The sequence below is a fragment of the Myotis yumanensis genome, unplaced genomic scaffold (genome assembly GCF_028538775.1).
Source record: "Myotis yumanensis isolate MYYU_CA2020_CCGP unplaced genomic scaffold, mMyoYum1.0.hap1 SCAF_9, whole genome shotgun sequence".
NCBI lineage: Eukaryota > Metazoa > Chordata > Mammalia > Chiroptera > Vespertilionidae > Myotis > Myotis yumanensis.
In genome coordinates this window covers 72,029,838-72,056,781 of record NW_027223760.1, presented here as the reverse complement: position 1 = coordinate 72,056,781, position 26,944 = coordinate 72,029,838, and the positions used below count along the sequence as shown (strand labels likewise).

The 26,944-nt window shown below is 45.2% G+C and overlaps 1 protein-coding gene and 1 long non-coding RNA gene across 9 annotated transcripts in view; one reads left to right on the top strand and one right to left on the bottom strand.

Moving 5' to 3' along the window:
• Positions 1-18,799, bottom strand: part of LOC139017017 (uncharacterized) — a 40,550-nt gene extending 21,751 nt beyond the window's left edge. The window contains exons 1-2 of the long non-coding RNA XR_011472747.1: positions 18,450-18,799; positions 17,345-17,471 (exon numbers count right to left, since the gene is read on the bottom strand). This is a non-coding gene — a long non-coding RNA (uncharacterized lncRNA). The remainder of the gene's footprint in view (positions 1-17,344; positions 17,472-18,449) is intronic.
• Positions 18,800-19,155: 356 nt separating this feature from the next.
• Positions 19,156-26,944, top strand: part of ATXN7L1 (ataxin 7 like 1) — a 221,373-nt gene continuing 213,584 nt past the window's right edge. For 6 of the 8 annotated variants that reach the window (XM_070424632.1, XM_070424631.1, XM_070424627.1 and 3 more), the window contains exons 1-2: positions 19,156-19,336; positions 19,851-19,919. In XM_070424632.1, coding sequence (XP_070280733.1) covers positions 19,156-19,336; positions 19,851-19,919 — 250 coding nt within the window. The remainder of the gene's footprint in view (positions 19,337-19,850; positions 19,920-26,944) is intronic. The other 2 variants (XM_070424630.1, XM_070424629.1) reach the window with 2 other exon arrangements.

Below are 26,944 nucleotides of genomic sequence, written 5' to 3'. Positions count from 1 at the left end.
AGTAACTGGAATTTGGGGATTGGAGGAGGCAGTTAGCTGGGCAAACAGCAGCTTCTGGGGAAGAGCAAATCCAAGAAGATAACGGCACGACAGAGCCTTCAGGGGACATGGCCCACGATCCTAATAAGGGACAGGACATTTGCCTGTGCTATGCTGTATTCTAATTCCTCCAACTGGACCACACTTTGAGGACAAGTGGGCCCTGTACGGCAGGGGGTGATGCAGGTAGGGGAGGAGCAATCACCACTAGGACCTGACAAGCCTGGATGGTGGGCTGAACAGGAAACCACCAACCCTCAGACAGTCTCGGGAAATCCTAGGGGGCCCAGCTCTCACAGAAGGGGACACGGCACTCTGTCAATTACGATGGATATACAAGAGGAGGAGGAGCCCAAAGCCTGCACCACTTAGAGTCCTGCTTCCGTTACAATTATGACCACATGGCTACCACGCAGAAACAGCACAACACTCTATTTGGCCTTCCTAGAACATTGCATTGTGCTGGTGGTGACAGGGTGGGGGAGCTTTGTTAAGGCTTCCTGCCAGATTGTTTAGGGGTCCAATACGTTAGGCAAAAACCACAATAGAAGGAGTGTGCACTGAGTATCCTGTGGTGCCATATATTCATTTGTCAAAATAGCCGAAACAGGAACTTAACCGCCTTGACACGTTTTCATACTAAAATTATTGCAGCCGTAATACACAGAAAACACTGAGTCCTCAATCATCCATTTGTCTGTGCATTAGAGTAGATTGCAGATTCCTTCCTTCAGGTGGGCTTGGCGCTGCTCCCCTGCTGACCTCCCTTTTTCTGAGCTGAGGTCATTTGGTTCAAGCTCATGAGCAAGAATGTGTCAGTCCTGTGCCCTCTCGGCCGACAGGGAAAGCACACCGCTCTGCACTAACCGGCCCCAAACAGCAGCTGCCCGTCAGCATTTACATACACATCTTGAACTCACTGATGCTGAAGATTTGTCAAAGGCTCAGCTGCCAGGGACAACCACAAGGATGCTGAGTCTAACGAGTCTCCCCGAATGATGGTAGGGGGAGATGAGTGGTCCCAGGTCTGGAGCCTGCCTGTCTGGGTGGGAAGCCTGACCAGGGATCATGAGCTCAGTGGCGCTGGGCCTATTTTCTGGGCCTTGGTTTACTTATCTGCAAAATGGGGATGGTCATATTACCAATCTCAAGTCGTTGTTATACGATTTAAATGAGGTAATACATGCAGAGGGCCCAGAGGTCTTGAGGGTCCCTATTATGCTCATAACCTACAGCTAAGTTAAAACAGTGGAGAGCACTGTGCCTGGACTCCATCATTTGCCTCTCAGCGCAATGCTTTCTAATGGATTATGCTGTGGCCTAACCTTCATTAAGGGCCGGACAGTGGCATTTGTCACTGGGTTTACACTAAAGTAGTTGCTGAGGACACTGTGTAGAGCACTGCAGTGTCCTCCTCAGAAGGATTCTAGAGAGATCCTTCTTCCCACCTTGGCCTGGAAGGTTGCCTCTCCTGAGCACTGTGTTCCTGGTGAGCATCGTGGACAATTCACCGATCAGGTTCCTGTCTTCACACCGGCCCCGAGAGAGCCAGGACGACTTTGTGGTGGGAGTTTTTGTACGGGCCTCAAATCTGGCTCCGTTGTATGACCTGCCCTTGTTTTTCTTAGGCTGCATTGTTGTCTGCCTGGTAACATTCACCATCACCATCAACACCCACCGAGCATTTACTGGTGCCAGGCTTGTGCTGGGAACTTCACAGGAGCTGTCATTAGTACCCGCCCAGTTCTACCAGGAAGACATCATTTCCAATGTAAAGGTAAAGAAACGGCCCCACTGGTTTGGCTCAGTGAATAGAACATCGGCCCACAGACTGAAGGGTCCCGGGTTCAATTCCAGTCAAGGGCCTGTACCTTGGTTGCAGGATCCTCCCCGGCCCAGGTCCTGGTCAGAGCGTGTGCAGGAGGCAACCAATCAATGTGTTTCTCTCACATCAATATTTCTCTCTGTCTTTCCCTTTCTCTTCCACTCTCTCTAAGAAATCAATGGAAAAATATCCTCGGGTGAGGATTTAAAAAAATTAAGGTAAAGAAATGGAGGTGCAGGAAGATGATGGGGTCCGTCTAGGTCCCTGGGATTTCTAGGAGCCTAAGAGAGCCTAACTGATGCTGTCTCCCAGAGTGGGAGGCATTTCTTTACACTGTCATAAATCCTTTATGAAACAAGTCATGGTATAAATCAATCATCACATCTTAAATGATGTCTTCCCTTGCTAGTTCCCTTATGTAACTGGTGGAACTATGAGTGCAGTATCTGATGCTTCAGAGCCCACTGCGGGTCCCAGGACACCCTGACCAACAGCCCCAGGGGTGAAAAGAAGAGATCAGAAAGCAGTAAAAGCACAAGTGAATTCTGTTCCTGGTGCCAGAGATGTGATTTGACAATCACAGGGCCTGCCTTCTTCACTCCCCTCCAGGCCCCAGAAGCGCTACCAGGACTGCTGGGTTTGCATCCTGTGCCACACCACTAGTTGCCCCCAGAGGAGTTCCACAGTCACATGTGGTCCTCGGGCTCCTCCTGCGTGAAGTGCTGGGTCAGAAGGTGCTCTCACATGTCCCCGGAGGAGGTAGCATGACATACCAGGTAAGACCCAGGCTTTGGAGTCTCATGTCCACATTTGAATCCAGGACTACTTCCTCTCTCTGTGCCTCAGTTTCCTTATCTGTAAAATGGGTATGATACTAATATTAAAACCTCCTCATGAGGAGGTACTAGCTATGAACACATAGACAAACAATCTTAGTTTTAATTCAGGCTTTGACACTAGCTGAATGACCCTGAGCAAGTTGTCTAACCTTTCTGAGCCCAGGTCCCCATCTGTAAAATGAGGATGCTGGTAGTTACTACTTCAGAGGAGTACTAGGGAATAGCATAAATTAATATATAGAAAACAATTTAAACTTCACTTTGCACGTAGTAAACACCCTATTAACTGTTAGCGATTACTATCACTGTGCCTGCAAAGTGCTTAGAGTGGCTGGCCATTGATGTGAGCTATTACCCCTCCCTGATAATTAAGACTGAACTACAAGCAGCACTCCGGGAATGCTGGTGTCCTCCACTACGTGCAAGGGCGGGATTTCACTAGCACCTCTTTGCATAGGAAAATGGGTGCAAATCCTCCCAGCTCCATTGGCCTTGCAGAAGCCAGAAGAGCAGGCTGGAAGGAGGTAAGAGGGTGAGGACAAATCATCTGAGATGCAGCTGGAGGAGGCTTTCTCAGTTCAAGAGGGAGAGCCCATCCTTTGAATTTCTAAACTGAATAAACTCATATGCTCCACTCTAAGCAGTATGGAGACCAATTCAGGACCTAATGACTGAGGATGTGTTTCTTATATGAACTCACATGAACAAATCGAGCATAATCTTCATCCTTTTCTAAGCAACTCAGCCACCTAGCAAGAAGTCGACCTCTGGTTGGGCTGGTTAGGAAGGGGTGAGGCTGAAGCAGTGGGGGATAGAGGGCGGGACTACGACATGGGACCATAGCAGCCTTCCCTCCACCCGCTCCTCACAGCTTCTTTTCTCCTCTCTGCCCACCTGAATCACTTTTCCCTATTTTCATTCCTTCGGGCACAGAAAGTTACCTTGGCAAATTAGAGAAGTCAGAAATAGACACAGGGACATTTCTTGAAAAGAATTTCAAAGGAGAAACAAGCAAACTACAGAAACAGAAGCTGGAGCACAACAGAACGGTTCCTAAGGCTTCAGGTAAAGAAACGAGCACGAGAGAGAAAAACGCAAATAGGAGAATTGGGCCTGAGAATCAGGAAGCATGGTTATTATTTCACCTTTATTCAGTGCCCATTGTGTGCCAAGCATATGTGTATCATCTCAATTGATCTTTGGAGCAAGGTAGATACCATGATCCTCATCATTTATAGATGGGTAAATTGAAGCTGAGAGAGATTCAGAGGTTTGCCTGTTTATTATTGTGCCCAGCATGAATCAGGAAAGATTGGAGAGGATTCAGAAAATATCCATAAAGATAAATAAGGGACCTAAAATACAAGAGGTTAAAAGTCCTAGAATTGTTTAGCATCATGAACGGAAGGCTGCAGGGAGTTGCAGAGTGGAGGAAAACTTTGTACTAAGGTCCCTCCCCTATCCCTAATGGGTCCTTGAGTGTCCCATGGATGTGGCTGGGGAACCAGCCCCCGCCCTTGATCCATGCAGAGAGCTCTCATGTGCTCCAGCCAATCAGCACTGACCATCTCTCTCTCTCTCACACACATACACACACACACACCGGTGAACTATGAAAGGATGGGTAGAAGACCCAGTTTGAGCCAATGGGACGAGGTGTATTTTCTGGGGTTTTCCCAGAAGAAAACATTTGTTCCCTTCCACGGAAGCTCCCAAAAAAAGACATTCTGTGTCCACTGGGCCTGAATAAAGAAGCATGTGGCCCCGAGTGGCAACCACTGCTGCTTGCCTTCAAGTACTCATTGTCCCTTTCTCCTTGGGAAGAGGCGTGATTCAATTCCCAGCTGGGCGGATTTGAGTCCAACTAGAGATTCTATTTCCCAGTCTCTCTTTCCCACCCTACATGACTAAGTTCGAGCCAATGCGACAAAAGCAACAGCGCTGTGTGGTACTTGCAAAGAGTCGCCTCGTCTTCCTTCCTCTGGCCTAGAAAGCAGATGTAATGGCTGGAGCTCCAGCAGTCATTTTGGACCTGGAGGTGACCTTGAGAAAGGGAGTAGTGCCCTAATATGTGCAGCATCAAGTTAGAATCTGGGCCCAGGACAAGATGGAGCCACCATACCAGCCCTAGGCTGCCTATCGCTGCATTTCTCCTACCGAGGGGAGAAGAATACTTCTATTATCTTATAGCCACTATTATAATAGGTTTTCCATCACACTGAGTAAATTCAGTTCTAACAGATGGACCCAGACTTCTGCTGACAACCATCTTGCAGCTACAAAGAAGGCAGACTTGGAATAAAGCTGATAACAAGGGGTAGCAGAGAAGAAACCAGGCTTTTCCATCCATCTTGGAGCTGCTGGGCCAAGCGAACTTTATCATGGGACTTCTCAGTTACACGAACCAATAAATTCATTTTATTTTTATGCTACTTTGAGTTGGGGGTTTTGCAAAAGCATCCTAGTGGGTATATACATACTAATACTCTTTTTTTTTTTAATCTTTAAATTCTTTATTAGTTAAGGAATTACAAATGTGTCATCATGCCCCCCATTAACCCCCGTCCCCTCCCCCCCCACTCATGCTCTCATCCCCCTGTTGTCCATGTCCATTGGTTTGGCTTATATGCATGCATACAAGTCCTTTGGTTGATCTCATACTAATACTCTTAGGAGGTAACACATTAGTGCACAGTATTTCATTCCCAAGGAAAGCAGTATAAGCAGAAGTGTGTTATAAGTGCCCCTGGGCTTTCCTTACAATGGAATCATTAAACATACGAATAAGGCCTAAAAGATTTCTTAAAGTCACTTAACATGTATGGAATCCCTACTATGGGCCAGGTATTTGATGTAATTTATCCTTCATTCCCTGTAATAGTACTGAATGGCAGAAATTATTCCATTTTACAAATGAAGAATTTAAGGCCCAGAGGTTTAAATAAGTTGCCCAAGGTCATATAACTATTAAAACCACAGCTAGGACTATAACCCAGGCTTGCAGGGGTCCCACACCCAAGTTGCACATGTGACAATCCTCAGCTTCTACACATATAGTTAAAACAGTTATTACTCTAAGACCTTAAAAGCAACTAGTATATGCAACTCAGCTCTTATACTTGCCCATGGAGAAAATCAGGGTCTATTTTACACTCTCAGGCCAAACACTCAACCACAACCAAGTCAGTTTTGTCAGGTAATAGCAAAGGCTCAGCCAAATGCCACCTTATGCCTCTGTCAACAAATATTAGCTGCTGCCAAACCAATATCAACAGGAGTCCCCAATCTGGAGTGTGGAAAAGGAGACTTCATTCAGGTGAACAGTTTGCAAAGTGGGGAAAGACAGCCTCAGGGGGAAACTAAAAGTAGGCTCCCTTCAAACAATGGGGAGGTTCCACTTATGTAGAGCAAGTGCTCATCCTGGTCCCTGATTGGTCTGTTTTTATGCAAATGAAGAACCCAAATTTGCACATTTTGATAGGCCCCAAAACACTGTCCTGACTGGTTGGAATTGCACGTTCTAATTGTTCATTATGGAGCCATTCTGACTGGTCAGTAAAAATGCAAATAAGGATATAGCTGAGTAGCTCCGATTGGATGGAGCAGGTCTCAGCCCATTGGTCAAAATATACATTCCAGGAACTCCTTTACTAGTATAAGGTGGGTTCAGAGAGCAGGAACATAGTGCAAGAGGCTTGGCCGCTTAGTCTGTGGCTTTTCCCTGAAATACAGCGTGTGTGTGTGTGTGTGTGTGTGTGTGTGTGTGTGTGTGTAAGAGAGGAGAGAGGGAGAGAGAGAGAGACAGGCCCCCCGTAAACAACAGCTGCTAAACTGTGCTTATGAATTTGGGCCCAGTTAACCACAAGGAGTCCTTTTTTGACAGGAATATTCCTTCTCGGGATCAACACCTCCATTATCCTGCAGGGTGGTAGCATTTCCACTGGGCTCAGGCCTGGAAATAGACCAAAGAAGTTTCTGTAACCCTGGAAACAAAGCCAGACATATCATTTCAGTCTAAAGGGCAGATTCTAAACAGCCCAAATGCTATCAAACACCATTGTTAATGCTGCACATGTAGTCTTCACACTACACATGCCAGTCGTGGGAGGTGTGGCAGGAAAGTCCATATGAAAAGCTCAGCACCTCTGGTCTGAAATTAAAGAAATGAATGTGGAAGAATGTTTTATGCAAATTATTTTTCTTCTAAAGCGTAGAAAGATACTTCATGCCAGTCAGAAAGGCTCTTTGCAACTACTGTCAGCTGAAAGACTAAAAGAAAACCACCCCATAGGGAAAATCATTTTCCTGTGCCTCAAGAGTTCTGAGGAAGTTCATGGCCATCAACATGAAAGTGCACTCAAATAGTTTATACATCAGGGTATGCACTAAAGTTTGGAGGTTCGTATTTAAAAAGAAAATAAGCATATAGTCCAGCGTCCTATTGGAAACCCTACTAAAATGCCAACTTCCCTTTGGGATTCTTTGAAAGGACCTTGAAGGGAAGTTAGTCCAACCTGCAACTCAATGCGGGACTCTCCTCTAAAAGCACATCTCATAAATTGTCGGGCTGCCCCTGCTTAGAGAGAGAATCTGCTGTTCTTAAAAACGCCCCATTCCACCACTGGGGTGTGTTCGCTCATCCTTAGCAAAACCTGCCTCCATCTAACTCCCTGACACTGGACTACACTCTCCCTCTAGAACCAGGAAATAAGAATAATCCCTATTCCTGGCTCTAGTCCTTACCAGCTGTGTGACATTCAGCAAGGTACTGACTCCCTCCATGCCTCATGGGTATCCACTGAAACGGAGAGGATAATAGCACCTACCTCATAGGGTGGAAATGAGGACAAGTATTAGTACACTGCCTGGTTATGATCAGCATCCCATAATTATTAGCTATTATTATAATTAGCTATTGCACACAACAACCTTCATAATAACGATGGCTTGCAGGGAAGAGAGACGTTCTCAGATTACTTTGGTCAGTGACTGTCATCCTTTCTGTGGAATGCTAGATTTGGGGGCTACATAACTGAAGGCTTTTAATGGCATCCCCATATATCCTGGGATGCACCTGGTCCCCCTCTACATCACTATTGTTTGGGTCTGTCTTTACCTCCCCAACAGACTCTCAGAAGGCCAAGTTTTCACGTGTTCTCATTTCTTTGGCACCAGCTTGCCATCAGGTTCCACCTTTGAGCCCTAACCTGGTCCTGCCAGCAGGCTGGACTGACTGTGCATTACTTCCAGGTACTGAATTGATGGAGACTGGCATTTTTTCTAGCGTGAGACCATGAACAATAAAGTTATAGATATGCTTGTATGTATATTCCAGTTTGAGGCAGTGCAGTAAACCACCACACATCAGTTAAGCAGCACTGTCTTAAATAATGGGGTATAGTAGGGGGCCACTCTGGCAAACAGAGGAGTCCAGAATTTCTACCTCAAAGCCAGACCTCATGGAGACTAAAGCTCAGTCCAGAAGCTGGGAGGTTGCTTAGGATACAATGTGGCTCTAACAACTGGGTTATAACAGTAAATAAAATTGCCATCTGTTGAGCTCTTAATATGGGCCAGGCACTATGCCAAGCATTTTACAAGTGTTAGCTTTCTTCTTTTTAAACCTGTTTAAATTGTGGAATAAAATACTCTTAGATTAAACTGTTCAAAACAAATGTACAACATAATGAACAATCACAAAGCAAACACTTGTATAACCACCTCCTTGATCAAGAAATAGAATACCTCCAAGTACTGCCAAATCCTCTTTACGCAGGTATCCCCGTCTAGTCCCGGAACCCTCCCTCCCCCAGAAGCAACCACTATTCTGACTTGTGTGATAATCACTTCTTTACTTTTATCATTTGCTCAACAGTATATGCTATGCAATAAAAACCCCACTATATGGCTTATAGTATAGTTTTGCCTAGTTTTGAATTTTAAAATAAATCATATGCTATGTTGTTTATGTTTAACATTGTGTTTCTAAGATTCATTCATGTTGTTCTCAGTAGCAGAGTTCATTCATTTTTCAGTGCCACATAGTACTCCACGGTGTGACTATATTATTATCTACTTACCCATTCTACAGCTGGAGATTGGCATCTTTTCTAGCATGAGGCTATGAACGATAGAATTATAGATATACTTGTATATTTTAGTGAACATGAGATGTTCTTCTTAGATACAGAATCACTGGGTTGTAGGATGTGCATGTTCTCAATTTTACTAGATAATACCAAAGCAGGAAAACACAGCCTCTGGGGGAAACTGAAAGTGGGCTCCCTTGAGACAAAGGGGAGGCTGTATTAATCTACATTCCCACCAGCATGTAGATGTCCTATTGTAGCACATCCTCACGAACACCTAGTATTATCAGATTTTTCAGACTTTGACAATCTGATGTATATGTGTATAATATTTAAACTGTAGTTTTAATGTCTGTTTTTAATTTAAAAATTTTTAATACACTGACTCACACTTCACACATCCATCCCTATCTTGCTACTTTTGCTCAGCATTATGTTTATAAAATTCATCTATGTTGTTGCATGTGGAATCTCACTGTATTTCCCTGATTGTTTATTAATGAGGTTGATCCTATTTTCATGTTTTTTTTGCCATGTTAATATCCTCTTTTGATAAATGTTTGTGCAAGTCTTTTGCTTGGGTGGGGGGGGCGGTGGTTGGCTGTCTTTTTCTTATTGATTTGTATAAGCTTTCCACGCCCCCTCCAACTTTTTATTCTGGATACCAGTTCTCCAGTGGTTTTATGTGTTGCAAATATCTTTTCCCATTCTCATGTGTATCTCTTTAATCCTCACAACAAGCCCAAGAAATACATATTATGGTGTCTATGTTATACTTTAGGGAACAGAACAGAGCCTTAGAGAAGTTTAGTGACTTGTTTGAGGTCATGCAGCTATCAGCATCAGAGCTGGGAAACCAAAACTACATCTGCTCAACTTGCAAGCCTAGCTCTTAACCAGCTGGCCACACTCAGGGTCGGGGGCCCATCAGTCCCTCTGGAGTGCCCTATGGCCCTTCAGCCTCTTCTCCTGCCCCAGCTTCTCTCTTCTCTCCTACCTTCCTTCTTATGAGTTTGGCTTACTCATGGCTTCCACTTTCTGCCTTTTTGTATGACCTTTCTTATGTCCACAGTTCTAAATGTTGTCACTCACTTGGGTTCTTTTTCAAATCCCCCGAAGGAGGTCTCATCAACTCTTTATGGCACAGCACCCTTCACAGACAGGCTTTCATATAGACCATATCATGGCCACAGCTCAGGCGTTCTCCCAGTCTAACTGGCTGTGGCCCTGGCGGCAGGACCAGTCAGCTTGCCTCAGACGGAGCTGTGGGCATAGTGGCTGCTCTCCAAAGCAGTTTCTCCTTTGGATCTTCACTTTGCAGGTTAATCATCACCTGCTCCTTCAGCAGCTCATCATCCTGGTGACAACTCCCATCCATCTGGCCCACAAATCTGGGAGTCTTCCAGGATACCAACCTCTTCCACAACCCCCACCCACGCCCATCCAAGCATCGGTGGCCTAAATAATCCCATATCTGCCCACTTTTACCATGTCTGGCCTTCACCTTAGCCCAGATTCCACCCTAATCCAGGCTACCACCATCTCTCACCTGGACTCCCCAAATAGCTCCCTCATGTCCTCTTCGCTTCCACTCTCCCCTCTTCCTAACCCCATCCCTACACAGCAGCCAGGAGGATCTGCTCAAGTCAGATTGTTCAAAACTCTCATTGGCTTTCCTTTAAAAAAATATTTTTATTGGATTCAGAGAGGAAGGGAGAGGGAGAGAGAGATAGAAACATCAATGATGAGAGAGAATCTTTGATTGGCTGCCTCTTGCACGCCCCATACTGGGGATCGAGCCTGTCAGAGAGCTGGTTTCGGCCCGATCCCTGCAGGCCAGACCGAGGAACCCCACCGGTGTACAAATCCATGCACCGGGCCTCTAGTATGCATATAAGATCTTTGGTTAATCTCTACCTGCCCTCCTCCCTCCTCCCTTCCCTCTGAGATTCATCAGTCTGTTCCATGTTTCCATGCCTGTGCATTGAGCGTCTGCCCCCTGGTGGTCATTGCATGTCATAGCGACGGGCCAGTCGGTATGTATAGGTATGTAGACATATAGACATATAGATCGAAATATTAATGTTTATTTCTAGGTTTATGGTAACTCATCTTATTTATGTTGTTTGTTTTTCTTCTGAATTTTTTTGCCATCATTTGTATGCAAGGGAGAAAATACAACCATTTCAAAAAGATAGAATGCACATGGCGGGCAAATGCCCTTAAGCTGGAAAGCGTCCCTTTGGCCACTGAGGATCCACACAGTAAGCAAAAAGAAAAAGTCCAAAGTAGATCACTTAGAATTAGGGTAGCATATAATTTATCATGCAAACCAGGGCACTTTTGAGACTGGAAGGGGGAGCTATTAATAATTTTGCATAATCCAGGACTCCCTAGGCAAACTCAGCCATTTGGGTCAGCCTACTTAGAGCGAAATGTCTGTTTAACTTGTCTTTGAAAATGACCCAGTTTTGGAGGGTTAGAGGGTAAACCACAAAGGAAGAAACGACCCTTTTATTAGTACAACTGGGTGCAATTTCTAAACATGTCAGGTGGATGGTTCAAAGGTTCAAGTTTCTCACCTAATTAGCTCATTAGGGTCAATAGGGCCTTCATTTCAGAGATTTGTTCTTGATAAAAAGTATTTCTCAAGGAAATGAACCACTTGACTAAGAACAAACAGTATTATTACCCATGTTATCTCATACTGTAGATTTTAATCTGAGAAACATCCTGTAACTCTTTTAAACCTTTCCTGATTCCAAATCCCTCCATGATTCACCCGTTTTCAACTAAGAGCTTTGTTTTAGGGAACCAGTTTCTATGTGACCCGAGGCTCTTCGTTAGGATGGTCACTGTTCCATGGGTCACTATGCCCACAGGCTACTTATATCCCCAATCTTTCCCCCACCCAGCTCAAATTTCTCCTCTCCCAGGCTTCGCTGCCCACCACAGCAACCTGTCCTGCTCCAACAGCCTTTATTACCGGTACTTCAGATCAGCCCCTTCTCACAGGCTATCCTGTTCTCCTTTCTGATTGCATGTACATCTCCTTTAGACACAAAAAGCTAAAGGTTTCAAGGAAAAGCCTGATACATCCAAATTGGGGGGGCGGGGGGTGTATGGAAAACATGCCATAAACAGGTTAAAAGAACAAAAGCAACAAGCTGGAAAATTACATTGTTTTCAAACAGACAAAATATTTAAATCTAGAATGTATACAGAAATTTCTACAAATCAATAAAAAGATCTAAAAATACCAATAACAAATCATCAGATGTTAACAGCAATTTACAGAGTAAAAATACAATGAACATAAGAAAAAAATGTTCAAAAATATATAGAAATGAGGAAGATACAAAATAAATAGGAAAAATTTTACCATAATACTGGCAAAAATTAAAACATCTGAGAATGTTGAGTATTAATTAGGATGTGAGGAAATGGACACATTCCTATGCTGCCAGTGGGAGTATAAATTATTCAGCTATTTTAGAAGATAATTTGGCAGAACTATTAAAATTTAAAATGCACATACCCAGCAATTCTACTTTTGAGTAGAAATACTCCCTCAGGTGCCCAGGAAACATATAGAAAAGTAAAGATGCTGCCCTGGCCAGTGTGTTTCACAATGGTTAGAGTGTTGGCCTGCCCACGGAAGGGACCCGTACCTGGTTGGGCTGCGAGGGAGGCAACTGATTGATGTGTCTCTCTCACCTCTCTCTCTCTCTCTCTCTCTCTCTCTCTCTCCCCATCCCTTCCTTTTTCCCCGCCTCTCCACTCTCTAAAAAAATCAATGGAAAAAATATCCCCAGGTAAGGATTAACGACAACAACACAAAATAAAATAAAGATGTTGACCAGCTTATTTTTTGTAAACAAAAAACTAGACACCTATATGTCCATCAATAAGATATAGAGAAATATACTCTGGAACGTCTTATGAAGTACTATGTAGCAGTTTAAAAGAATGAGGTGTTTCCATATGTAGTGACATGTAATAGCATGTGAAAAAAGAAAGCTGCAGGAAAATATCCACAAAATGGTCTGCCGCACCTGTCAATCTTATTTATGCTCACACAAAGCTTCTTTCTCAACCACCGATAAAAAGAAAAAAATGCATATATGTGTATATGTATATATGTGTATGTGTACATATATCACATATATGTATATCTCCATATGATACTATGCATTAAAAAAAGACACAGCAATACCATCTACACCTGTAATAATAAATACATACAATGAGACAATGTATAGGAAATAGTATTTAAAAAAATGCCGTTAGACTTGGGGTATGAGAGTGATCTGGGGGCGAGGAGTGACACATTCATACAAGATTTTTAGAATTCAATATTAAGTTTCTTTTACAAAAGAAAAAATGATTTGCAGAGACTCCCTCTGCTTCCTATGAGGACAACTGTTTACTAGTATAGCGTCATGCACAGGCAGTTTTGTGTCCACACAGACTTTGGGTTTTGCAGTTCCTTCACATAACAAGAAGGTCTTCCCTGAACAAAGGGGGATTCGCCCTGCCCTGACGTCCTGGTCCAGAGGAAGTTTCAGGCAGAAGTGTCAGAGGTCTCCACCAATCGATGCAGGGCAGCAGCCAGTACAAAGGAAAGAGAAGAGCTTTTGTTTCCTTTCTCCAATGAGAAGGACGGTGGTCAGCAGCAACCACAGGAGCCCTCCTAAGTGTCTGAGGATCGGCCTGCTTCGGACTGGCTGCTGTTGTCTACACCAGGCATCGCAACCAACGTAATAATCACAGCGGACACTTCCAACTGTCCACTGTGTGCCAGGCCCTGTGCTGGGGGGCTCAATACCCAGAATCTCACTTAATCTGCACAACCATCTGAAGAGAAGAGCCTCAGTACCCATTTAACAGAAATGAAAACTGAGGTTCAGATGGACTAAGAAAGGTTCTCAAACAAATGCCTGAAGAGCAATTCTAACTTACGCCTGTCAATCTCAAGCCTGTGCTCTGACCCCCACCCTACGCTGTGTCCTCAACCATATGAATATGGTTCGTTTAGAGGGGTATGTGGACCTCACTCCAATTAATACGTGCATATTAATGTTGAGTTTTATTTATATTTAGGTTAAGGGCCCAAAGTGATTTCTAAAGAACACTGACGAGCAGCTACCTTTCCTCCTGCCTAACCCCTGAGAAAGAGCACTGGTTAAATGGGGCTGCTCTGCCACTCCGGGGAACAGAGGCCTCAAGTGATCAAAGCTAGGGGTTTCAAGGCAACTTTACCTCAAAATAATAATACATTTGCGTTTTTTTGGCTGCAGTCGGAATGCAAGTTTCATGTTTCTATAGTTATATTTATTGAATCCATGTTTATTCAGCCCTGGCACATGGCTAGGGCCCCATATTGAACAACCTGGAATTCCTGTGTTCTTTTCTACTCCGGTTGCTACTGGGGGTCTTTTATCCCAGCCCTGTTTGATCCAGCAACATGTGCGGGGGCAGGGAAGAGGCAGGCAACCTTGTCTAACAAGGCCAGAGAGACAGCACACCTGCCCTCCAGATGCAAAGAGCTTATATAAAAGGAACAACGTATGTAACAAATTTCCCCCAAATTACAATTCTCAGAGAGAGTGGGTTAGGGAAATAAATTTAGAGAGAAGAGTGGCAGATGGGATAGATGGATTCAATTAAGGCAAAGAACATCAAACAATTCCAAGGATGCCTCATTTTAATGGAACATGTCATTTTCTCCTCGTCGCCTCCAGGTAACTCGCAACAACAGTCTAGGTAGGAAGTGAGTTGTGCACACAGCACCTCGACCCCAGCAGGAGTTGAATATCCTAAAATGAGAGAGCTAATATTCCCTCTTCTTTTCAATAATGTGGTGAAACAGTACATGAATCAGATTAAGCAGGCTACGTATTCGACGCACATTTCTACAGAACCGGGTGTTATTCAAATTAAACAGGCATTTCCCATTGTCACCTTCACTGAACTGATTTCTCAATTTGGTCTATGGGAGAATCTCCTTTTTAATTAAATCAACCACTGTCATTTTCCTAAGAGGATACAACAATAAAAATATTTACATCCCTTTTATCTTGCTAAACATTAATCATGAGGGGTAGAAGGTGTTGCTAGATAGTTTTATCACAGAGACATTATGTTAACATGCTTTAAATTGCTGCTTTGCAGGTCAATTTATTCCTATTAAGAATGTATAAGATTCTTGTTGTCACTAACAGTATTTATAACTACTATCAAAAGGAATTCAAGTCTGTGATAAATTTGCAATACACAGTTGACATATGTGTATAGATGTGTAAATAATAACGTGTGTGCACCATGTTGACCTGAACACTACACCCAACTGACCTCAATTTTCATCGAAAGTCAAGTGTGAAAGTCTAGTAGTTTGATGAGCAATGCTTTCTTTCTTCTCTGGTTCCTAGCAGCGTAATGTAATTGACAGCCATTTTATCAGATTTACAAAGTGATAGGTGGGTTGCAGCTTCACAAAGTTGGTATTATTATCTCTGTAGTCAGTGGAACTTGTGGAAGGCTTAGAACAGAAACTCTACAATTATACTCCATAACTCTAACTGCAATAATGTACACTTGTTCTGATTATCTAGTTAAACGGGCAATGTATCCGGTCTTCTTTTGTAGAGATGCTAAATCACGTTTAGAGTCTAGTTCTATGTTGCAAAGTAAAATCCTCTCAGCTAGAAGAGAATAATATTTAGGCTGTCATACCATCTTCAGGGTGCTGTGCAGAAATAAACTCAGCTGGGAGAGTAAACTAATGTTAAAATATTGAACCATTGCTTTGTTTCTCTGCAACTGAGCTGCCCTGACTTTACCTAAGGAAAAGCCACTTTGATTTTTTGAGTGGTTTCAAGTGGCTCCCAGGAGAGGAGACGGAATTTTCTGGAAGATCACGTCACTGACTCCCAGCCACTGGGCTTGAGTCCCTGCATCATTGTGCACTCCACACACCCCGAGGAGGGCAGGGTTGTTAACAACCGCCAGTGTGATGGCATCGCTGTCAGCAGACTTGTTTCCAAAGTTACATTATGACCTTGTCATTGGAGAAGTCTTCCTACAAAGTAGTAATTGAATTTAAAGAGCAAAACCATGAGCATCCAAGGGATAAAGATAAATTACAAAACTCAGAGTATAGGAGATACTAGTGTAAACCAGTTCCACAAAGCTGGCCAAAAAAAAAAAAAAAAATTGGGGGGAAAGATGATACACAATTCACAGGAGGCTCAAAAGAGGAGCAAGGGAACACTGCTCAGACTTTTCCTTTGTTAAACTTATTTTTTGTTATCCACTCACTTTATACTCAAGTCATTCTGGAGTAGTTACATATTACTATGTAACAAGTTACTCCAAAACTTAACCACTTAGAATGACAAACACTAATGATCTCCGTTTATGTGGGTCAGGAATACAGGCAAGACATAGCTGGGTGCCTCCAACTCAAGGCCTCTCACAGATGTGGGCCAGCACTCGGTCTAATCTCAAGGCTCAACTGGAGGAAGACAAACTTCACACTCACGTGGCTGTAAAGGGTTCAACACGTCACAGCCTAAAGGCCTCCCTTGGTTTCTTGCCACAATATGACAGTGGGCTTTCTTAGAGCAAGTGAATGAAAGCAAGAAGCCATTGTCTTTTTGTAACCTAACCTCAGAAATAACATGGCATCCCTTTTGCCCTATTCTATTTGTTAGAGGCAAGTCATCAGGTTCAGCCCACAATGAAGGGAAGGGGATCCCACAAGGGTATGAATACCAGGATCACTGGGGTCATCTTAGAGGCCGCCAACCACATCTTCCTTCGCATTCACAATAGAGGAATAAACACCAAAAATGGAAGGAAAATCGGAGAGAAGTAGGAGAAGGGAAAAATGTCCCAGGATCTCATTACTTGTGCCTCGCACCTCTATATCCCTCTCTGATTCTCCCCAAATCCAAACATACAACATATCCTCTGATGAGATGCTCTCTCTCTAGGCTTCTACCTGTCCCCTCTTCTCTACTTCATGGGCCTTCATTTCTTCACACTATCGATAGTGTGGCACTACTTTCCTAACCAGCTTCCATAGTGCAATACAGCCTGGACATCAAGGCCAGAGTAATCTTCCTAAGTCGTACTTTCTACTTACCCTTATGCTGCAGAAAGCCCCTGTAGTGGCTCCCAGTTGTCAAGCAAAACTCTTTAGGCTATCATTCCGTGCCTTCCATCATTTGTCTCGAGCCTGACTATACAGCCTCCTCAACCCCAACACCCAACAGTAACCCACCATCCCAGGTAAGCCACACTCAGCACCTACACACACCACATTTATACACAGCTTGAAGCCTCTGCAAACACCATCCTGCTCCCTCCCTTGGCAAAAACCAGTCTTCACCTTACCATTCTACATCCTTCCCCTGCCCAAGAGGCAGAGCCAATCCCGTCTCCTCAGGGACATATTGCCTGACCTCTCCCAGCGGGATCTCAGTTCCTCTTCGGAACAGGCAGAGCTGAGAGACCCACCATCGCCATCTACCACCCCCGGCACTCACTGTGTGCGGGTCTTGTTTTCCCAAGAAGTTTCACGCCTTCCTTCTTCCACCCTTCTTCCACGGAGACCGGGCTGGATCTCATTTGTTTTCCTTTGCTGCAGGGCGCCTGGCCCATTGCAGGCAGTAGCTGTTGAAAAGATGGATGGATGATGAATAGAGGAGAGAGGAGGGAGGAAATGTTAAACTCGGGGTCTGGCATACATAAGAGGCCAATAGGTAATAAATATCGGTTAACACCACCGATCCTTAAAATGAGAATTCTTCACCCAGTGGCACCGTGGCCATTTAGTGGTCCCTATGTGCAAAGGCAAATGAAATTTATCTGGATCTGACAAATGCGTGCGCGTGTACACACACACACACACACACACACACACACAGAGCAACAACAAAAACCACAAAAACAAAAAAAAAACAAGCCCATTCACGCAAACATCACAACTGAAGACTAATGTGTAGCTGCTCCTTCATCGCCCACCCTAACCCTGGCTCTCAGATACAGGGAAATTAGGTGGCACCGCCAGGGCAGAACTCAAGCACGGAGCAACTTCAAATGAGTGCGCGTCAGCCAGGGGAAAACAGAAGTGGTAAGAACGAAAAGGGTGCTGGGGAACTAGAGGGAAGATATACCTACGGTGGGGGACTGTCCACGTTTTCGGTAAGTCCAAGTAAACAAAGGGATTTTTAAAAAGAAATACCAGGAGACCTTTTAAGGCCTTTATTGCCCACCTCTAGGGAGAGAAGGGAAATCTCAATCCAAGCATCAAACGTCCGACATTCAGAGGAAATCCAGCGCTTCCTATCTACTGGCGAGAGCATGAATTCTCCCAGGAGTCAGATTCCTGGCGGGAGGCTCCAGGCGCTGGTCCCGGCCACTCTCCTCGCACCGCAGGGAGCGCAGAAAACTGCTCCGGAGGCGCGGCGGGCGGGCGCCGGTGCCTTCGCTCCCCGCTACCGAGACCCCAGGGCCAAGTCTCCGCGGTGGTTCTCCGGAGCCGGCGGCGCGCACCGCGCAGCGGACCTGGGGGCGCCGGGCGCTGAGTTTGGAGCTCGGCGTGTCCCCCAGTCCGAGCTGGGAAGGCAGCTCCTCTCGCCCCCAACTCACCTGCTATTTATTTAGAACCACTTCCATCCGCTCTCCGGTCTCAGGTCCCAGAGGCGTTCGCGGAGTCCTCCAGGTCCAAGGTCCCCCGTGAAAGAGAAGGACGGGGAAAGGGGTGGTGCATGGGATGCGAGGTCACCGGGGTCCTTTCCCCGGCCTGGCGTGGTCGTGGGGGTGGGGGCCGGAGGTGGCCAACCTGCTCGTCTCCGCCCCACTCAGCCGCGGGGATCCGTGCGGAGGCCCCTCGAGGGCGGGACCCCCTGCAAGGGCTGCAGGCGAAAACTTTCCGTCCTCTCGCTGCAACTCTGCGGGAAAGGCCACCCTTCCTCCGGCCCAGGCCGCGCGCTCCGGGGTCTGTCCCCGGCGCCCGGGCCCGGCCCCTCGCGGCCCCCGGGTGCAGGCGGCGGCGGCGGCGGCGGCGCAGCATCTCCTCCCCCGGGCGCGCGGCAGCCTCTGGTCCCCGGCGCACGGCTGGCCCGGCGCGCGGCCCCTCCCGGCGGGGCGGGCGGGCGGGCGGCCGGGCGGGCGCGGAGCAGCCGGCGCCTCTCTGCTGCCTCTGGCGGCCGTGCGCGCCGCGAGCGGAGCCCATCCGGCGGCGGGCGCTGGGGCGCCGGCTCCTCCTCCTCGCTCTCCTCTGCCCGCCCCCTCCTCCCATCCCTCCCTCCCTCCCGCCCGCGTTCAGAGCACTCAATGTCGGAACGTTCCGAAGATGACGTCGGAGCGTTCTCGAATCCCGTGTCTCTCGGCTGCTGCTGCCGAAGGAACAGGGAAAAAGCAACAAGAAGGAAGAGCAATGGCGACACTGGATCGCAAAGTGCCCAGTCCGGAGGCGTTTCTGGGCAAACCCTGGTCCTCCTGGATCGACGCCGCCAAATTACACTGCTCCGACAGTAAGAACCCCACCGCCTCCTCCTCCTTTTATTATCCTGTAACCTTTCCATTCACCTAGAGCCACTGGGAAAAAGTGTGTGTGTGAGAGAGAGAGTGGCCCCCGGTGTCCTCCATGCTTCTCCCTCTCTCTCTAAATAAATACACACAGAGACAGATCATCAGTGCACAGAGAGAGGCCCTGCTGCCAGGGCTGTCTGTCTGTCTGTCTGTGCCCGGCTCCCCGTGGCAGCCCGCGGGGTGGGCTTTCACAGCCCCATGGTGTATCTGTTTAAAAGGCTACTCTGTTGCTGCTTGCATAGTTTTTTTGGTACCTATCTGGGCCAGGTAGATGGAAATCCGGACTTGGGAGAAAACGTCGCATTGTCAATTTTGGAAAGATTTTCATATACAGTATTTATATCCATCTGTTTGCAAATAAACACTCTCCCTGCCCCCCTTGACTTTGGCTTTTTTCCCCCCTTTTTTCGCCCTTTTCCCTTATTTTCTTTTTTTCTTTTTCTTTTTCATCTGCAGATGTAGATTTAGAAGAGGCTGGAAAGGAGGGTGGAAAAAGCAGGGAGGTTATGAGGCTTAATAAAGAAGGTAAGTGGAGCTACTGGCATTTTAGTGTTAGCATGTGTGGCAGAGATCTTCACAGGATTTTCGACTATATTGTGAATTGTTCTGCTGGTTACAGAGTGACTAAGGCTTGTCAAAAATTGAGCACGCCCAGGTGTCTGCTGCTTCGCGTTAACTTCTTCCAAAGTATAAATACAACTGGGGGGTAAAGAGGGGGAGACTGTTGGAGGCAGAAGTTTACTGCACTTCAGTTGGAGTCCACGTTTGGACCTGCTGATGCCTATCTGCCATTCGCATTTGCAGCATCATTGCCAAAGGTGGTGGTGGTGGGGAGGCGGGGGCGGGGGATGTCAAAATCTGTGAAATGAGGAGCGGGGCTTCCCTCACAAGCAACCCAGCCTTTCTTGTGGGTAAATACACAGCAGTTTCATGAACCTCACATGGCCAGGTATTCCAGCAGCTACTTCTCCACTCTCCACAGAAAACCATTGGACATGCGAACCTTTGTAGCAAGTTCCATTTGCCCACCTTGTGTTTGGTCACAGACTGTTATGTGGCCAGCAGGGTTAGGGGCATCGGTGTGTGCCGCCCCCTGGCCAGTTGCCCCTCTCTGTTACCCCAGCCTGGGAAGGCAGTACCTGAAATGGGACACAGTGAGTAGAGAGGTCATCCTAGACTGAGGCAGGCAAGTGAAGCCCCAACCTGCTGGAACTGGGCATCAAGCACATGTGGTCGTCATAAATAAATCATGTCCTGTTCATGTTTGCAAGCCTGCCATAGGTAGCTCTGGCCTATGGGTCCACGTGGAGCAAATCCAGAGGCCACTTTCTGCTGAACAAATGGGTGGGGTCATTTGAATTGTGATTTACTAACTGATGTCTTATAAGCATGGTTGGCTGAAATTGGGGGTAGGAGGATGGCTCGAGGGGCCAGGAGGGGTTGGTGGGAAGTGTTGAAAGAGTTTAGCCGTAACTAGGCCACAGGAGCGTTGCTCATCCCAAATGAATGGAGATAAGGCCATTAGATTCCAAAGAATGGTCTCCCTCATATACCGGGATATCATCCTCGAAGGCAGCCAAAACCTGCTTGGAAAGATGGCACTTATTTTGTGGGTCGACACCTATGACAGTTGGTTTTCTGCGCCTAATCATTTCCTGGCCATCCAGTGAGAGGAAAACGTGTGCTTCAGAAAAAATAACATGGAGGTTAAAATGCATGCGTATTCAAGGACAGTTCTCTAGCATCGTGGTTCTGCTAATTAAGCACTTTGATTGGGAATGAAACCTTATTCTAAAGATGTCGCCTCTCAATATCTTACTGTGATCTTGACATATCCTTAGGATGCGCAAGGGAATGAAGTCAAGTGGACAGCTCACAAGTGGCAGCTTATTTGTGCTCAATGTTCATGAGTGTTGGCAATGGGAAGTATCACTAGAGATTGTTTTTCTTTGGAAACTCTTGAAATCTTTAAAAGCTAGTGGACTCAGTTGTCAGACCACTGGCAATGGAAAGGTTTCCATGAAGGAAGATGAGGTTGTGAAAAACCTCTAAATTAAAGTTGAGTAAACGTTACGGTATGGCACCGAATGGGCACCTCTTGGGCCTGGTGATCGATTATGACTGTAACACAAAACTCACATTCTGCACCCTCCTCCCTGCTTCTGTTTCAAAAGACTTGTTCTCAGATTCTCTTTGCATCGTGAGAAATGGATTCTTTTAAGGAAAAATGAAAGGCTCTCCTTTCCTCAGAATTCACAAGTGGTACATTCTGCTCATTATATCCTTTGTCCTGTAAAGGTACAAAGACTTAGCTCCCAATTATATGCATTTACATTAAGGACACCGCTGTTCGGTGTAACATGCAATTGCTGAGTGCACCCAACAGCCATGTATGGACTGAAATCTCTTTGTTCACGGGCCTGGTGGAGCAGACTTGGGTTAGCTATTCCTGAAGGACTTCCTGGTATATGCACACAGTTTTCTTTACAGATAGAATACACATAAACTAAATATATACCCCACCACCACCACCACCACCACCACCACCACCACCATGGTGAGGAATTTAAGGCTTGAGCTGGGACTCAGTCGGGTTGTTTGGTTGCCAGGGTCTCCAGAAACACTGGTTGCATTAGTCTTGCCATGGGCTTTATTGTTGGAGTCATCATGTAGGTGGTCTCAGGATGGAAACCTGTTTGTGGATGGGTCTCTGCAGGACACGAAGTGACCTGGGTGTGATTCTGTTTGTCTACGTGTGCGAGCATACATAGATGACCATAGTACGAAGGTCTTGAGAAGAAATTTGGGTTTTAATAGCAATGAATAAATAACAATTGAGAATGAAAAGAATATAATCCAGATTTTGGTATGATTTTTATTGCGATAAAATAAATATAATATAAAATTTACAGTTTTAACCATTTTAAAGTATACAATTCAATAGTACTAAGTACGTGCACAATGTTGTACAATAATTACCACTGTTCATTTCCCAAACTTTTTTATTATCCAACCAGAAATCCTATACTCATTATACTGTAACTCGCCATTCCCCCGTCCCCCTCAGCCCTGGTAATCTCTATTCTATTTTCTGTCTCCATGAAGTTGCCTATTCTAAATACCATGTATAATTCCATATATACATGTATATATCATGCAATATTTGTCCCTTTGTGACATGCTTATTTCACTTAGCATAATGTTTTCATGGTTCATTCATATTGCAGCATGTGTCAGAATTTCATTCCTTTTTATGGCTGAATAATGTTCCATTGTGTGTATATACCATATTTTGTTTAGCTGTCTATCTTTTGATGAAAATTTGGCTTGTTTCCATCTTTTAATGGTGAATAATGTTGCTGTGAGCATTGTTGTGATACGATATCTTTTATAGATTAAGTTCATAGAAGGAAGGGCTTGCAGACTTCTAAAATAACCCAATTATTATAACATAGTTCCTTCTCCATTCCTCATTCCTTTTGTGCTTCAATTCTCCACCTACCTCAGTAGTAAGTGTTAACTGAAGGCTTTGAAATCTCGGTAATAAAGTCTTTACATCAATGTTATTGTTTCGTCCAAAGTTGACTAAAATGACAGTCAAGATGAATTTGGAAAATACTTTTGAACTTTTCCAAATCATCACCTGGGTTCGGAAGGTGTTGCTGATTCCAGGCTTGGATGTGGTCAGACGGGGTTATAGCGAGGGCAGCCTGGCGTGGTGAAAGGAGCAGGAGAGAGGGATTGAGTCAGCTTCCTAGGTTCCCCCATATGACCTTGGGAACATCACTTCCCTTCCCTGGCCTCTTCTCTCACATGTATAGTAAGGAAGTGGGGTTAAATATCCTCTAAGGCCCCTTTGAGAACTCTGGACCCAAGTTTCTCTGCTGAATGTGCCTACACCTCAGATATAGTCATACCAGACAGGCTGTCTTCAGAAGAAGAAAAAAACTTTAACAAAAAATCAAGGCCTCACATTAAAAACATCTTAAACTACTACCTACTGGGTTTATTATCTCATTTCATAATCTCTTGGTGGCAAAAAGCACTGCATCTCAGACACAAGCATATTCTGCTGCAAATAGTTTGTGAATGGTATGTGACCTTTAGGCCTTTGGAATGACTGAGGGTTTGAGTCCAGAACCCAGGGTGATGTGTTCCCCTCGGTGGCGAGTGAGCTGACCTAGGTCAGCTTGGCTCAGTGAGGCACTTAAATTTCCTGAGAAGAGAGGGTCCCAGAAACCTTGTTAGCCTAATCTAAGATAAGAAATGCACTTATGATAGAGAATTCAAGGAAGGCCGTGCATCTAACTAACCTTTTATAATAATTTTCTCTCTAGCTTTGTAGGTTTATCTGAAGACTTTTTTTTTTCAAGCTAATTGGGAAAAAGCTCTATGATTTAGAAAGATGTTCCCTTATTCTAATTGCCTCCCCTGAACTCTTTTTTGAATCCTCACTTGAGGATATGTTTACTGATTTGAGAGCGAGAGGAAGAGAGATGGAGAGAGAGAGAGAAACATCAATGTGAGAGAAACATAGATCACTTGCCTCCCACATGTGTCCCAACCAGGGGCTGAACCTGCAACTTAGGTATGTGCCCTAACCTGGAATCGATCCCACAACCTTTTAGTGTACAAGATGTTGCTCCAACCAATGAGCCACCCAGCCAGGGATTTTTTTTTTTTCAAGAATGTCAATTTATGAGTAAGGAGCAGGGTGCGTATGACTCATAAGTGTGAGATAATAGCAGTGTTGTTGTGAGGATTAGCTGAGATAATACAGAAGGGCTTAGCACATGGTAACACTTAATGGATGTTTGCCTTTATTCTTTTTTTTATGTTATTATGATTATCATCTTCATTTATTAAGGAAGCTAATTCTAGGAACCTTTATTATTATAATTAATTAGGATTTTTAATCAGTGATGAATGGAAAAGATAAAATTTATCAGAAATTTCGTTTTTAGAGTTAATCATATTATAATTTTATAAAGGTAATAATTTTTTAAAAACCAATTTTAATGGCGTGCAGTTTATATGTAGTCATTGGTAAGTTTTATTAAGAGCTAGAGAAAATACTTAGGCAGTTGTAGGCCTGTGGCTATGAGTGGTTTATAAAATCTTTCTAGGTCCGGGAGGTGTAAAATAATTTTTTAAATGATCAATAAATTGTTTTGTCTGATCACTGAGAAAAGAAAATCCTTCATAGATTTTTGTTTGGGTCTTTTTGAAATCTATACTAGTTACTACGGGCATTTGTCTGTGTTTCAATGTTCCCAGATGTTTTGATTTGATGTAGGTAAACTTGTGGAATGCTTCCAATTTGAAAACTGTTCTGGAGCCAGTAAGATCTTGCTGTGACTATAAGAGTTTGCTTTCTCCTGAGATGCTGGTGGAATTGGGCTGGAACACTGGATGAAGCAGGGAATGTGGGAACACATTCAGCCCAGGTTTAGGAGTCTTGCGGTTATGGCTGGATGGGAGCAAATTGGAGGAAAAGATGGCAACTGAGTAGTAAGAATGAAGTGCTCTTAGAATCCAAGCCAGGGGAGCCAGCGACAGGTGGTGGAGATTTATGGGAAACCGCGAGGGCTTCCCTTTATCGTTATACAGGCAACTCCGTTATCTATGCTAATAGAAGATGGGAAGACACCAAATCCTCAGATTACACAGATAAACCTCATTTCACCATTAATTTCAACTTCTTTTCCCATTAAGCCTACCTTCCCCCCCTTTTGCTAACAAGCCGCACATTTGTTCACTTTGACGTCTCATTATCATCTCTCCTCTCGCCCAGCCCCAGCGTTTGGGATGGAAGGATGGAGAGATGGAGTGGTGGGGAGGAACGGTAAAAAGGAGAAGGAAGGGCTTGGAGAATGAATAAGCTTTTTGGTTGCATCCAGCTGTGGAGAAGGGGGAGTGCCATGGCCAAGACAGAAAAGCTGAGAAAAGGTTTTTTCAAAACCATCTAGTTTTGAAAATTTAGAGTTTTAAACGAGTCTCTCTTTACATACAGGTATTCCCATGTGCCTGGGTTCTTGTGTGGAGAAAATGTGGCTCTGGCCCCTTCCCAAACAGGAAGTTAGGCAGGTTGGCCACACCCTGGGACGCTGTATGTGATGCGTTGGGTTCTCATCAGACCTCCTTCTACAAAAATAATTGTTTCATCTCTAGAAGATGGAGGCTGTTACACCATTCATTTAAGTACTTCTTATTTTATAAATAATGTTCACGTGTTACAACATTCTGAAGGGCAGTGATCCATATCAATTCATAAGGCGCTGCCGCATTCTCTTTTTGGTGCCTGCGCAGTGGAACCATCATTGAGGCCTCTAGGTGTCTTGCTTGGGTTTTAAGGCCTGCTCCTGCTTTCCTGGCCTCCGTCACGCACTGAGACAGTGTCTCACCGTGTGCCAGCACTGGGCTAGGCCCGGCCACAGCAACAGACAGCGCAGCCTCTGCCTCGCGGCGCTTCCACCCTAGCTGCAAAGGCAGGCATTGGGAAGTCCTGGTGTCGCCTGGCCTGTTTTTCTCAGTGGTTAGAGCTTCGGCCCTCGGACAGAAGGGTCATGGGTTCAATTCCCGGTCAAGGGCATGTACCTTGGTTGCAGGTTCAATCCCTAGCCCCGGTCAGGGCACAAGCAGGAGGCAACCAATCAATGTGTCTCTCTCATCAATTCTCTCTCTCTCTCCCCCCCTCACCCTTTCCTTCCACTCTTTCTAAAAACAATGTGGGGAGGGGCATGGGAGGGGCGCGGGGGGTGGGGGCGGATATCCTCACTCTTCAGGTGAAGATTAAAAAAAAAAAAGTCCTGGCGTCTGGAGAGTACTCTGAAAGGGGAAATGGGGTGCTATTAGAAGGCGTGGCAGGGGGACCTAATTTAGGTTAGGGGCTCAGTGAAGGCCTTCCTGAGGAAATTTTATTTACACTGAAACCTGCAGGATGAATGGAAGTTATCTGTGTGCAGGGCTGGGCAGGTGGAAATTAAAGGAAACAACATGTGTGAAGGCCCAAAGTGTGAGAGAATATAGAATATTCTAGAAACGAGAGTCTGTGTTGCTTAGAGTGAAGATAGCAAAGCAGAGAGAGAGTAGTATGAACGTGCCCAGTGTGGCACTACTGCTCTGTGGCGGGGGACTGTCCTGTGCATGACAAGATGTTTAGCAGCATCTCTAGTCTCTACCAATGGATTCCAGAGGCTCCTCCCCCTCCCCCAATATGAAACAACCAAAAATGCGTCCATACATTGCTAAGACCCCCTCAGGGAGCAAAGAGACCCTGATAGAGAATCACTGGTATAAGGTGAAGCTAGAAAGGCAAGAACACAAGAAAAATACACTAAGATATTCATGGAAATATTCTGCAACTATCTGTCTATGTCTTAGGCCTTCATTCCAGGTGGGTCGGCCCTACTGAATGCTCAGCAGACATATACAAAGCTGTCCCCTGGCGCTGGGCTGCATTTGGGAGGATCTAAAGAGAGAGAGAGAGACTCCGTCCCTCAAAGAACTGTCCTCCAAAGGTTTGCCAGGTGACTCCTCCAAACCTTCAG